The sequence below is a fragment of the Apaloderma vittatum genome, unplaced genomic scaffold, assembly GCF_000703405.1.
Source record: "Apaloderma vittatum isolate BGI_N311 unplaced genomic scaffold, ASM70340v1 scaffold39322, whole genome shotgun sequence".
Taxonomy (NCBI): domain Eukaryota; kingdom Metazoa; phylum Chordata; class Aves; order Trogoniformes; family Trogonidae; genus Apaloderma; species Apaloderma vittatum.
Window position 1 is genome coordinate 12,601 of NW_009706096.1, and position 14,167 is coordinate 26,767.

Here is a 14,167-nt window from a genome sequence, read left to right on the forward strand (position 1 = left end):
CTTGTGATTTCTAAACCAGCAGCACGCCCCTTTACTAGAGCATTTACTTCATGACACCACAAGATGAAAGCTGTATCTCCTGACAAGTAAGGTATCAATATATATCAAAGTGGTGCACATGTTCTTATTCTTCTGGGAAAAACCTGGATTTAAACAAGTGTCTGGCTTATCACCAAGGGCAAAACTGTTTTATTGAGACAGACCGGAGTTTGTTCTTTTTTTACAGGCCAAGCAACCAGTCTCTGAGTGGGAACTCAGTAGCGTGTAACTGAAGCTTCTTACTCCTGTTTATTACAGGGACTTATGAAGGAAAATTAATACAGGCAACACTTACTAGGTGGGAAGCTGTGTCTCAAAAGTTATGATACCAGGAGGACTGGTCTCCCTACAGGTATACACCTTAACATGTGGTAAAGAGGGTTTGTGTGACTTTTAAGACAGGAACACAGAGTTGGGGAAAGTGTCATGTGGCCGTGCCCAGGACCTCAATGTCACAAGATGCAAGTCATGCAATCCCTTCCATAAACTTAGTGAGCTTTCGCTGTAAATAAGTTTGCGGTTTGCTCTACGACTTTCATGGAATAGCTTCTTCTGAGCCTCCCTGCTCCAAAATTCTCAAGAAGCCTGATCTCTGTGCTGCATTTAACACACAGCCACTTTGTACATTTGTTTCTATGCCACTGCTGACTTTTAAACAACTCCTTTCCATACTGGTGGACTACTCTTCGAATCACCTAAATGAGATATTTTTGTTAATGGCCATCCTACCTTCCCTCTCAGATAGGCAAAATCCAAGGAGTACTCAAGTGCTACAGTGACAAAAAGGACAACTATGCAGACTCGGAAACAGGAAGCTTATCATCTCTGTTATGATCTTGTTTTGAAATATGTCGAGGAGAGTGTCATACGTAAACCAGAACTGGAGCTGAGCTGTATATCCAGTTGTGCTGCTATAACTGACAGGGTAGCTCTGGTGGATCCATTAAAGAATGAAGCTGAAAGTATGCAGCTCAACAAAGGATGCATGATTTATATCAGGACCCAGCACAAAGAAGATGTATCGGTTGATGACTTTTGACTTGAGAAAATCCTGTGCTCCTTTACATGGGACTGTGAGCCCATCCATCTAATCAATTTTGCTAATCACTTTCTACAAGCCTTCATAGCCTTCCCTGTTTGAGTCAAGAACCTTTCAGTTTCTGCTGTTAGCATGCAGATGCACAGCTAAATCTTTGAGTTTCAGACTGTAGCCAGTCACCTTAGAGCACCAAGAATATTAAGTTATCTGAGTGCATAGTCTGGCTTCCCGCATAATGGTGCCCTTGTCTGAAGAATCGGAGATTGGGCAAGATCAGCAATGACTAACTGAGCAGAGTTGGCTGGTGCCCTGAAATGACTTCAAAATGATGCCTTGTTCAAGACTGTCTTGGCAGATGCAAAGAAAATTTTTAACACCCTTGGGCTTTTTCCACCTTTCTCTCTGCAATGTGGTATGGAGTTGTACAATTCAGCATTGTCGAAATCCTGGAATACTTGACCCAAGCAACTCCACCCCAGTGGAGATGGCTGAGGCTCTGATCTTCTGTTCTCCTGCAGCAATTGTCATACACATTTTCATTTACATAGTTTCAGGAAACTGAAGAACTTTGTAGAGGTGAAGTTTGAGGCTTGTTATAAGGAACCTTAACAATCCTTCATAAACTGTAACATAGGAGCAATTAAAAGAATAGACCCAGAAATCTCTTCTGAAATTGTTAAATCTATGTCTATACTTTGTGGTTTACATTTTATTTCACAACCCTTCAGAAGTATGAGGTATATGCATGGCAAATATACAAAAAAAAATCAAAGACTTTGCATGAAGGTCTATATATGTTGCTTTTACTTAATAAATTTTTAAGTGTCTTGCTGCCTTAGTTTTCTCACCAGTTTGAAACAGCTCCATGGACTACAGCTGCAGTATTATGGGGGTGTACTAAAGCATCCCTCAGGAGTTAACGGGTTTTTGTATGAACCAGGAAATTCCTTGAGCTGACAGTTCTTCATCTGACTTTACTATTCTCACAGAAATTCTGAGTTCCTCTTGAATCAAAAATTGTTGACTTTACCCTGTTCCCTTTTCCCACCAAAAGCTTATCTTTTCTCAGTGACATTCTCAGGTTTATATATATCTTCAATAAAGCCCAACTTCTTTGTTCTGCCAGGATTTGCTTTACTGCCTTGTGAATGCAAAGTGGAAAGAGATATCTCACCATTTGTAAACTTAGCAGTTTGATATAGTTGTTGCCAAGCTGAGGCATTGTTTACATTGACAATTATCTGTTTTAGATCTGGGAAGAGTATGCTTATCATGCTATGTGAAAAAAGCTGGATCTCATATGCAAATGCAGTCATCCAGTATGATAGCAATCTTCTTGCTAGCAACATTTCCATTGCAACTAGAACTCTAGATTTTTGACTAGATGGATTCCCCACCTCACCACGGAAAGCTGTATCTTTACCAGCTGAGACTCACGTAATCATCTTCCCCCAGTGCTTGAAAAACACATGTGTGTAAGGAATGCACTTAAACCCACTCATCAACTTTCTACTGCTTGTGGTTTGGTTTATTACCTTATATAAGGTGGTTTCTAACACAGATTTTGCATGACAGACATTATACTTCACACTTGGAAAAGCCCATTAAGGAAAGATAGTTGTGAGTAAAAAAAACCTCAGCTGCAGAAAAAGGGCAGTAAACATAAAAGTCAAAAGTAAATACATCTGAACTTGATTAATGTTTTTTTCAAGTCAGCTTTTAACAATGTTTGCATGATCCACTTACCTGTGTCAGCTATTTTTTACCACGTGACTACATATTACAGTTGAGTGAAATATTACAGTGCACTGCCTATAAAACAGAGTTTCAGATCATACTTGACAACATGCTGAGGAAAACCAGGATGTCTTGTGAAAACAGATGGCAATCACTGGTCTGGGACTTAACTTTCAGGCCATGCTTTCATCAGAGTGTAAGAAAAGTCAGATAATTACAAAGGACACAGAAGCTAATGTGAATAACAGTTTTAAAATCAAAAGTCACTTTGGGTTAGAATATACTTCTGGGAGACACTTAGTGGATCCCTGTCCCCACAGAAAGAGAAGCCAATTTTGAGGTTACATCTGTTCCATTAATGGTGATTCTTTACAGTATAGAGAGAGTTTGTGAAACCTTTCTTCTTTTCTACTTTATGAAGTAGGAAGATACTGGTTTTGGTGGTAAGGAGCATGTTTCTGTCAGGTGAAGGAAGAAATTCTGTAAGAAAAGATGACTGCATCATTTCTTAACAAAGACATAGAGGTTTGTTCATTGGCAGTACAAACCTCTGAAAGGCATTTCCAACCACTCCCAGTAAGTCATGGTCAGAATCAGCTGGTAGTTTTCTGGTATGCAGGTGTAAGTCTTTTAAGACTTACATTTCAACTGGCCATTAGAAGACCTTCCTCTGCTTCAGTCTTTTTCCAAAGATATTAATATTCTTGACATTAACTCTTGCTTTCAGCCATGTCTGTGCTAATGGTAATCAAGTAGATGGAATAAGTTTAGGTTGTTGCCGGTATGAAAGTGAACGTGGTACAAAACAGAGCTAACCTTACTCTCCTCTGTGCTCCTGATCACTGAGCAAGGTGCCTCTTATTAGTACTAAAAATATTACTGTGTTAGAAAACCTCAGGTGAACCTTCTGCAAGCCCTTAAAATCTATGGTAAATAACAGAGGTGAGGAGTGAACGGAAAGACTAACCACCCAATTTGCCAGTGACTCCTGTGAAACAGCAAAGAAGGTCAGAGGATTACAAAAGTAGTGCTCCGTAGCCAGTCAAGAAGAATTAAGTACTTAAAACCTATTTTATATGTGCTCATGAAAAATGTTCATTTTTAAAATTCAGCAAACTATGTTATTTTATGACTATAAACCAGCAAGTAGATTCTTTGCACATCTTTTCATACATTCAACCAACTTTAACTGAATCCATACCTTTATACAGTACACTAACATGCTATTGCTTATGACTTTCTTCTAGCTGAGACAAATGTATGGAGATGAATAGAGGAGGTACATATCAGAAAAGATAACAGAAGCTTCCTAAGCAAGTTATCCAGTATGCCACTCTAAAATGCCAGTTAAAAGTTTTAAAGTCAATCCCTACAAACTAATCTTTATATGACATCTAAAAATATCTATTATTTTATGACCTAAAAATATCAACTTCTTGACTCACTGTAAACTTCAAAATTATTTAAATGAAAAACCAAACAAACAACCAAATCCTTCAAAAATTTTGCAGGCAGTTTATCTGTATCTGAAAGCTCTTACTTCAGCTATTTCAAGATAACAGCATATAAAACAGTAGCTGAAGCAGAAAGGAGACTCATCGTATCACACAAGTGTCTTATGCTCAATGGTTTACAGTAAAAAACAACTCATGCATGAACTCATAGACACATACAGATGGGTCAAGCTGCTGACAAGCTAACTTTCACATACTAGATGTGACAGTCATCCTGATTTTTCTTTATTGCAGTTCCTCGGTATCCACTGAGAGCTGGTAAAGGTAGAAATTTGTAAACCAAGATACATTTCTGGGTATTCTTATGATTATTACAGTAAATAGTACTATTACTCCTTTCATATGAAATGGAGAGGATGGGGCATAGAGTTGATGTGCAAAGCTATACTGCCTCTGCCTAAGGATGCCAGGTGAAACCTTTAAGTCTACAGACCACTAAGAAAGAAAGCAGGGTAACGTTCGCTATGCCTGGAAAATGAGCAGGAAGCACTGCCCACACCTGTCCTTCCCTGCCCACGCACAACAACATTTAATCAGCAGTGCAAGATAATGTCAGAATGACTTTCATTTCAGTAAGGAACAGTGATCATCACCATAATCTGATTTCAAGGGCTGTGGTGTACTATTTATTTTCATCCACACAAACTCAGTTTGAATTACCTCCATTTTATGATTGTGAGGAAATGAGAGATAGAAAAATCCAAAATTAAGTTCTTCCAGGAGCCCAACAAGTTAGATTTTTCACCATGGCTGACAGAAAGGGCCCATAGTTCCCATTAGAGTACAAATCTGGCACAGGGAGAAGTTGCTTGACCTTATGCACTGACCCTGAATTATTACTAGATAGCACAAGCCAGGGCAGTCCCCAAGCTGCTATTGCATCTGAAGCTAAGCAATGCTTCAAGAAGCTGCCTCTGGTTCTCTGACAGCTACCTGATTTGCCGTGTCAGCAAGGACACAGCAAGCCCAGTGCAGATTTGTCTCAGCTGAATCCAGTGGCTACAAATAAGTATTTAAAAGTACAAAACATATATACTAAAGTTGAGGTGGTGACAGAGAGAGATTGGTTGGGTTTCCCGCCCCCAAGTAAAATCAATACCAGCCCTGCTATTTAAAATCAGCTATCCTGGTGAGACAGAAGAGAGTGTGAATGCTGCCCTTCTGGTCCCCTAGCAGCACTGTAGGTCAGCTTCATGCTGGAGTAAATAGATGCAGCACGACACTGGAGAAGCACCTCCTATCTAAATCCCGAGCAAATGCTATGAAGAAAACCTTAAGATTACTGGTACAATATTTTTTGTGAAATAGATAGCACTCTTCCAAGAGCAAGACAGTGACAAAAGAATTTTCCATGTGAACATCTCCCTTCTATCTTGTTATGTCTATCTTAGGAGAAAACGCCGCTCACTAGAGCCTGTGCTCTTGGAAAATAATATGACAAATCCTACCCAGTGTCCTTGCTTCGCTATCTGATTACTATCTAAGATGCAAAGTTGTTTCCTGTTGGGCATTTTTTCAAAACTGGCACTATAGAAGCTATGCCCATAGACAGTGTATTCAGAATTACATGAGATGCGTGTAGGCATTCCAGTAACAGGAAGGAAAACAGGTAAGTGGCTGACATGGAAAAGAGTAATCTTTCAATCTGAGAAAAGTTTAGAAATAATCAAGGGAGAAATCTGACTGAGCTTCATTTTCACTTTTGTTTCCTAATTCCTCCTAGGGAAAATTCTGTTGAATAATCAGTTCAAGTGTAAAACTTCTTACTGTTATGTAGCACAACATCACAGTTCATGTGATGCCCAGTTACTGACTTACTTAGGGGGTTTTACGTAGGCTGTGGATTAAAATTCTCTTCTGTGACATAATGCTGATTTACTGTTATGTTGGGATTATTTTTTTTGTCAGTCCTTTGATTTAACTTCAACCTCTTGCTGCTTTTGTGATACGAAATATCTTTCATATATTGCCATGCTGGTGTGTACTTGTGGTAATTTCCAGTTTAGCATGCTGGAAAATTTGGAAATGAGATATAGGCATGTAATGATGTCTCCACCTGAAAAAAATGACTGTTGAGACATAAGATAGCATGTACAGCATTTATTCAAATTTCCACAAGATGTTTGAATCTAAGCACTGTTCCTGAGAATGGAACAGCTAATAAAAGCATTCTTAACCAAAAATTCCTTGAGCAACCATAAGTCCAAAGGTAAGGTGTGTCAAAGGCACTCAGATAACCTCTTCATAGTGGTAAACCACATTTCATGATAGCAAAATTCTCAGTAACTTCAAGTTATGGCGTCTGAAGAGTCATAGCTTTCTATTGCTGCAGTGCCAATAAATCCCCATAAGTTCACAGTTCATCTCAAAGCTAAAGTGCTGTAACTTTGTTCTGAAGTCCGCAAAAACAGATAGAAAAAGTGCAAATTATGGCAGGTGAGATGAAGAGTTTTCAGAGACCCACGCTCCCACTGTCTCTTGAAGCAGTGATAGTTGACAAGTATAAGGCCTCAGTTTGAGAGTTTAAATCATCTCCTTAAAGAAAGAAAATGGGATAGTGTTACGTTATAAAACTGCAATAATTGAAGCAAACAAATAGCCTGATTTTAACAACTGAGAGGTAAAGAGTGAAAGCCTTAACTTCACTGTGTGCAAGCTTTTCTGGGCCCTGCTGGAGTTGCGATGTCCTCAGAGTTTCCATTAATTACAAAGACATCTTGTTGCAACCTTTTCAGAGGGAAGAATCATTTCTCTCCCCTCTCTTTCTTATCTGTGGTCCAAATTTTTAATTTCCTGTGACATCAAAGCTATCACTGACTATCAGCCATATAAATGAAATAACAAAAGTGAAATGTGGTTAGATAGCATCCACGAGAATGCTCGTCAGTAAAATCTGTGCAGCAGAGTAAAAGTTTGCAGAACTGGGACTTCAGTGATGAGGCTGAATGTTCTACATCTTCAGTGCTGATACAGCTTGAGCTGTAAGTTAAGATAATAACAATCCTTATTCCTGTAACCAGGGCCATGTGGGTCATTTCCAGGGTTCTCTGGTAATGTATCTGTGGCTTTTATGCTTCAGCTACATACTCATCATGGAAAAAAGGTTCTTTCCAGTGCTTCTTAAAAATATATGGTGCTGAGAAATATAAGCGTTTGTCATATGACTTACTGCACATTGCACAAAGATTTTCAGTCATTAAAATGAAGAAGTAAAACCACAAAAAGCAGCTATGTCTCCTTTAATTTCTTCATTTTAGTAAGTGCACAGAAGGAGACTGGGGCCTAGAAAGTGAAAAAATTCTACAACAGTAATACAAAAAGCCATGGGAAGCCACACTGTGCGCAGACAACATGCACTGGAATTATGTCTGGATGTGTACTGACACTGTCCTCCAGACTGCTGTTTGCCTTGAGCTTTTTTTCATTTGCACGTGGCATAATTCCACTCAAGTTTCACACCATTGCGTGCAAAACAAGAAGGGGCCTTTGACTACAGCGAGTGCTGATTGCTGAAAGGTAATAGTGTTTTCCTTAAAGTGTCATTATTGACTCTAATATCTACTGATGGCAGTAGGTTGGACAACTGTGGGTAAAATGCAAGCATTACAGTCTGAGGTAATATAGGAATTAGAGAATTCATCCCCTTCTGCCCAATCCCTAGTTTTCTGCAGAAGTTGTTTTTTAGACTAGTGAGTTCTTGATGATTCTTTTTCTTTAGCAGTCTGAAACATGGATGGCTTCTTAAGTAAATCCTGTCCTTGGAAAAGCGGAAAGCTGCCCATGTGTCTGGAAACTGCCATGTATTGTGTCTTCAGGCCACTCTGTTAGCTGCATCACAGTTTTCCTCCAACTTCACTTCTTGGGAGAAAGTCGTTCACATTCGTGGGGTGTATTAGGCAGGTTCAGGATTGGCCTTTATAGGCTGTGTTAGGGTCTGCTTGGATATCAAGGAGTTACAGCTGAACTCAGTATCACCATACCTAACGCTGGCCACAGCCTCTCTCCTGGCAGTACACTAACCCATCAGATTTTTATTTCTAAGTAACAAAACATATAGATAAGTAGGTGATTTAGAGCTTTCTTATCCTATTGCTTTATAGTTTTCTATGGCAGTTTCTTTTTTTCTTTTTTTCCGTTTATTACAGGACAAACGTATGCATCCTGATAGGCATTACCTTCCGTATGCAAGGTAAAAATTCCCAGATATCTGGGAAAGTCACGTAGCTGGAAGATGAGAAGCGGCTCACTGGATGATCTAATAATCCAGATTAATAAGGTATCATTCCATTTGTTGTTCTGAGTTCTGAGCCAAAAGTATAATGGACTGTTACTACAAAAATCTTGATACATTCCAAGATAATCAGCTTTCTGTGTGTACTCAGCCAAGGCTACTAGATATGCAGTTAGTATACAGAGGTGTATATTGGGTGATATATGTAAGCTATCTGGATCTCAGTGAAAGGGAACAAATGTATAAATTTTGACATTGCCTGTGAGAAAGCCATAATGTTAGATACTGCATTTTCAGAAAATTGAAGAAAAGTTGAGTTTAAATTGAAAACTAGCTTCTATTTTTTCTGTAACATTGTTTAAGTGGCCATCTACAGATTCGGAAAGATGTTAGCTATAAGAAATAAAAAGCTGCAAGCATAAATATAGAAAACCCTGTGACTTACTGTTCTCATCTTTCAGGTTAGGGTTCAATTTTCTTTTCCTGTCTGTTGAAGTAAATATATACAAATTTAGCTTAAACATTTCTAGATTTGAAAGAAACAAAATAATTCAACAAACTTCTAGATTAATTTTATTATTGAGTCATATAAAATCTGCAAACTTCTCTACGCTCCTTTTACAAACTTTGCACCAAATTCTGAAGTCCTTAATAACAAGACTTTTGCTTCATTACAGTAAACATATTTGTCTGAGTTTACTGGAATGTATTAATATGCAGGAAAATACTAGAGTAATATCCTGTTTCCTTTATTCCTTTTCCACTATTGCACTTGCAAACAAGGAAGGAAACGCTATTCATAGTCGTCTATTAGAGCATACCGTTTTAGTTAACCTGGCTTAACAGACATCAAAAATAAAAGTTCTGTGTCATATACTGTAGCTACAATGTCTTTGTAGCCATAAAGAAAAACACCATTCAGACTTTGTTTTTACAGCCTCCAAGACAAAGCTTCTTTGTGTTCTTTAGAGAATAATAGCTGTTCAGATAAAAAAATGTATCTTTCCATATACCTTGTCTCACAGAGGAAAATAAAACCCAACTCAAATGATCCAAGAACATTTTAGAACAGAGCACATCCAGAAATAGTATGACCAAAGTCACACAAATGTGCCTAAACTTAATAAAATTTCCAGTCATTCACAGGAAAAATTATGAAAAAGTGAAAAAATCCACTACCTAAAGAAAAATGTACCTTTTTTGGGATGCCCATCCTTGGATGATTTTCTCTTTTGAAAGATTATTAATGCAGAGGAAAGGACAGCTACCGTCACACATGTGGGGACAATAAATAAGATCAGGGATTTTTGTCCACTATGCTGTCTGCTCATTAAAGCTGTTAGAAACATGAAAAGAAAATAAATTAACAACTTACACAATAGGCATCACAGAGTCATGGAATCAGCGAATCACTGAATCACCGAATTACAGAATCTTAGGGGTTGGAAGGGACCTTAAAGGATCATCTAGTCCAGCCCCCCTGCCAGAGCAGGATCACCTACAGTAGATCACACAGGAACGCGTCCAGGCGGGGTTTGAATGTCTCCAGAGAAGGAGACTCCACAACCTCCCTGGGCAGCCTGTGCCAGGGCTCTGTCACCCTCACAGTTAAAAAGTTTTTCCTGATGTTTTTGTGGAACCTCCTATGCTCCAGTTTGTATCCATTGTCCCTTGTCCTCTCATTGGACATCACTGAGAAGAGCCTGGCTCTGTCCTTATGACACTCTCCCTTGCCATGTTTATAAACATTAATGAAGTCACCCCTCAGCCTCCTCTTCTCCAAGCTAAAGAGACCCAGCTCCTTCAGCCTTTCCTCATCAGGGAGATGTTCCACTCCCTTCATCATCTTTGTGGCTCTGTGCTGGACTCTCTCCAGCAGTTCCTTGTCCTTCTTGAACCGAGAGGCCCAGAACTGGACACAATATTCCAGATGCAACCTCCTTTATGAAGTTATCAGTTCTGATATTCCGAAGTTTTGCTCTGACTGAAGAAATGCCTCTTAAAATTTATCAACATAGTGTTTAACACTTATTTAATGAATACTTTGTTCTATGATATTATTGTGAAAAGCTTTACCAAAAAAATGAGTCAAATCTTTCAATTTTATGGCATTTTAGTGAGCAGTACAGCGATTTTTCCGTATCCCATTTGAAGAACAATTAATTAGTAGTCTGTATCAGGGAAGTCACCCATGCAAATTAAAGAATTTTGTCTGTACTGGCAGCCAAATAACGTGAGCTACCCTAAAACTAAAATAGGCAGAAAAATGACAGAGTGGCTTGTTGAAGTGTGAGCTGGCTGTAGCTTCAAAATTGTACGTAATACTGACTTTCTTTTCCAGAGCATCAATATTACACTGATTTTAGACCTTTATTCCAGTGATGTTTCATAGGCCACGATGTATGTACACATGTTCTCTGTCTTGTGCAAGTTCAAGGTGATACAAACCTAGAGTGGAAATGTGAGCTGAAGTCTCTCTGCTCAGTTCTTTATTCCAGAACACACAGCTGTAGTTCTCACTCATATTTGGTTTGAACATCAGGGTGCTGGTGACATTGTACAGGCTGTCTGCAGTCAGTGTATAGGTGGTATTTGCAGATCCACTGAGATTGAAGTTCTTCTCATTTCGCCAGAAAACCTCTGCCAGAGGAAAGCCTTCTGACTGACAGATAAAAACAAATTTGTCTTCAGCTGGTATTCTTATTACTTGAGTGTTTATTCTCTTGTAGGATGCTGCATAAAAAGAAGTTGAATGAAATGACTTTATGCAGCAATAGTAATTCTCCCAATTCCCTTTCCCTCCTTCACTTTATTGACATATTTTGTCTATGGTTATATCTGAGGTACAATTACTTGAAATGATGGAGGATGTTTGTAGAACAATTCAATATTCTTTATCCAATCCTTCTCACACATACAGTGACAGAACTTCCTGCATTACTTTACACAAGGAAGCAGTTAACACTGAATTCCTAATTTATCAATACAGAGGAAACAAGTGAAGTCTCATGGGACTGAATTTTGATTTTTCAAATATGCCACTTGCTGAATAAGTTTTGGGTTTATGTTTTATTTTACCATAGCTTATAAAAAACCTGTGTTATATTTTCACTGTGTTAGAACAAAATTAATTGAGAGTTTCTGAGAGGACAGTTCAGAGGAGCCAATATGGATCTTAAAAATGGCTGTATCCTATTTTAATTTTGACAAAACTCACTCTTTAACCATCTAGATGGGAAATTAATACTGCCTTGTATCACATGGAGATACTTCTGTTAATGGGAAACAGAGGCCTTTGAAAGGCCTTTCAGAGGTCTACCATGCTGCCAGTAATGTACGCCTATATTACTAACTTTCATTTGGCTTTGATGAACACAGAAAATCACATGTAGAAAATCTCACTGTGGGAGCCACATTCACTTGGGGAATTCCCAGCCACTTGGATAGCTACAACAGGGCTTTTAAGTAAATAAAAACACCTCTGAGAAACTTGCCAGAGTGCAACCCAACACGGCAGGAGGTCAGATGAGAGGGTAGGAGCACTGGGGAAGAGCATGTGGCAAGAAGGAGGAAGGATGAAGGACAGAGGATGACCAGTCATTCTCCCTCTACGGTGCAGGCTGCTCCGAGAGAAGCTTAACTGGCCATTGAACTGAAGACTAAGCAGTGCTAAGACAACCGCTTTGGTTCACCTGGGAGCTATGCACAGAGTCTGGGTGAGAGAATTAGCAACAAATTCCTCCACACTTGTAGGAATTTAGTAGAGATATCCCAAGGAATATATACCTACATTCAATTCACCCACTAACCTTTTACTTCCAAAGTAATGTACTTGTAGTCCACGCCTTGGTATTCAATGAGACAAAGGTATGATCCTGCATCTGTAATCTTCACTCTGGTGATCTGAAGGACAGCTCGTCCCAATTTCAGTTCACTGTGCAGAAGTGCTGCTCTTCCTATGTAATCATGATCTTGAGATGGAGGGAGTGCCTTCCCATTGCGAAGTGTGTACACCTCTTTTGATTTCAACTGCCCCTGTCTTTTTTGCTCCCAAACAACTGTCAGGAGTTCTAGGTTTAACGAGCCGTTCACAGGGAATCTGCATTCCATTGTCACGTTGTTCCCATATTCCACCACGTACAGCTGTTGAGGAACTTCAACTGTAAATAAAGCTACAGCAAGAAAAGGAGACAGCGTCATATGTTGATTTTCTTTAAATTTGGGCAGTAGGTGTCATGTAGTCAGGCATATGGCTAGTGGTTTGACTAAAAGTTTATAGCATTTTTTTGTTCCTACTCACATTAACCGTTCTACTATGTCAGTAGTATTTATAGCAAATCATCTATAGTCTATATAGCAAAATCATCTGTATTCTGCATTGATTACAGTCTGAAAGACAAGGACAAAATAAGTAAGTTTTTTATTTCACATTAAGACTGAGTCAGTGATTACACAGGGAATGCTTCTGTGAAATTGTGATTGTACCACTTATGTCCTGAGATTCTAGTAAAAGCAACAGTTAATTGTGGAAATAGTAAATATAATTTCTGTATCCTTTACAGTGAGAAAATTGAGTATAATTCGTGTGAAACAGAGTTGCACTGGATAAGGATGTGTAACTTGGCAGAATTGCTGTGCACCAATTACAGTCTTCAACAAGACTGGGACCAGGTGAGTATCGTTTGATCCTACGCATCTTCTCAGGTACATGCAACAGTATTACAGAAAATACATGAAAAAAATCTTGTTAGCCATTCACTAAACCTGAAATTCATTTAATTATGAATAGTTTATCATTTTAAAGTGTACTTGATAAAGGAGAGTTATTTGTGATACATTTTTCTATATGCTTTATCACTACTTTCTGTGTTGAATGTACCATATATTGATGGATTTTATTCAGAAGCACTTGGTAGTGCTGATAGTGACATTCAAAAGAGCTGCTTGGCTACAGGGCAATACATGTGGGTTTACTTTACTCTGGCTCACTCTGGGGTTGTTCCACTTGACAATTGGCTTAGGTCGCTTTGGTCGTCCTTCCTCTCACAGCCATGCCTGCTGATGCTGGGCACTTCAGCTGTCAGAACACTATCCTTTAAAGAAGCCTGACTGTGGAAAGTGATGGCGATCTGCCACCTGCCCAGTTAGCACACAGTGCCTTCTGTAAGACGTTGCAAATCAGACACTTCAGATGCCACCGGCTATTCATACAAGTATGGCTCAGGGTACTGAAGCCTGTGTACTGGGGACGTAGCGGCTTTTGCCTCATCGGTCCTGCTGGTGAAGTTGAAAGCCAGTTTCTGTCTTACCTGAGACCACGGAAAGCTGTATTTCCACCAACAGCATTGTGAGGATCTGAAACATTTTCTCAGGTGGATCTGAAACAAACGTAGGACTGCATCAGAACTTGCAACAATTAACTTCTCCTACTGATGCGGATTATAGCCTTCAAAACCCATCATGGTAATAAGCAAACTGTTGTTCATACATTTGTATACAGATCAACATAACTAGAAAGCTAAAAAAAAACCAACCCCAAAACAGAGACATCATCAACAACAAAACTAATGGGATAATAGAAAATAAGGAAGAATTACTTTGAATAAA

The 14,167-nt window shown here is 38.9% G+C and overlaps 1 protein-coding gene across 1 annotated transcript; it reads right to left on the minus strand.

The window, feature by feature from the left end:
- Positions 1-6,781: 6,781 nt before the first annotated feature.
- Positions 6,782-13,924, minus strand: PDCD1LG2 (programmed cell death 1 ligand 2). Its single transcript, XM_009865646.1, has 6 exons — positions 13,855-13,924; positions 12,370-12,732; positions 11,009-11,293; positions 9,756-9,896; positions 9,006-9,047; positions 6,782-6,864 (listed from the first exon to the last, which is right to left on the minus strand). Exons 1-6 carry the CDS (start codon positions 13,922-13,924, stop codon positions 6,782-6,784), a joined length of 984 nt encoding a protein of 327 aa, XP_009863948.1.
- Positions 13,925-14,167: the final 243 nt, after the last annotated feature.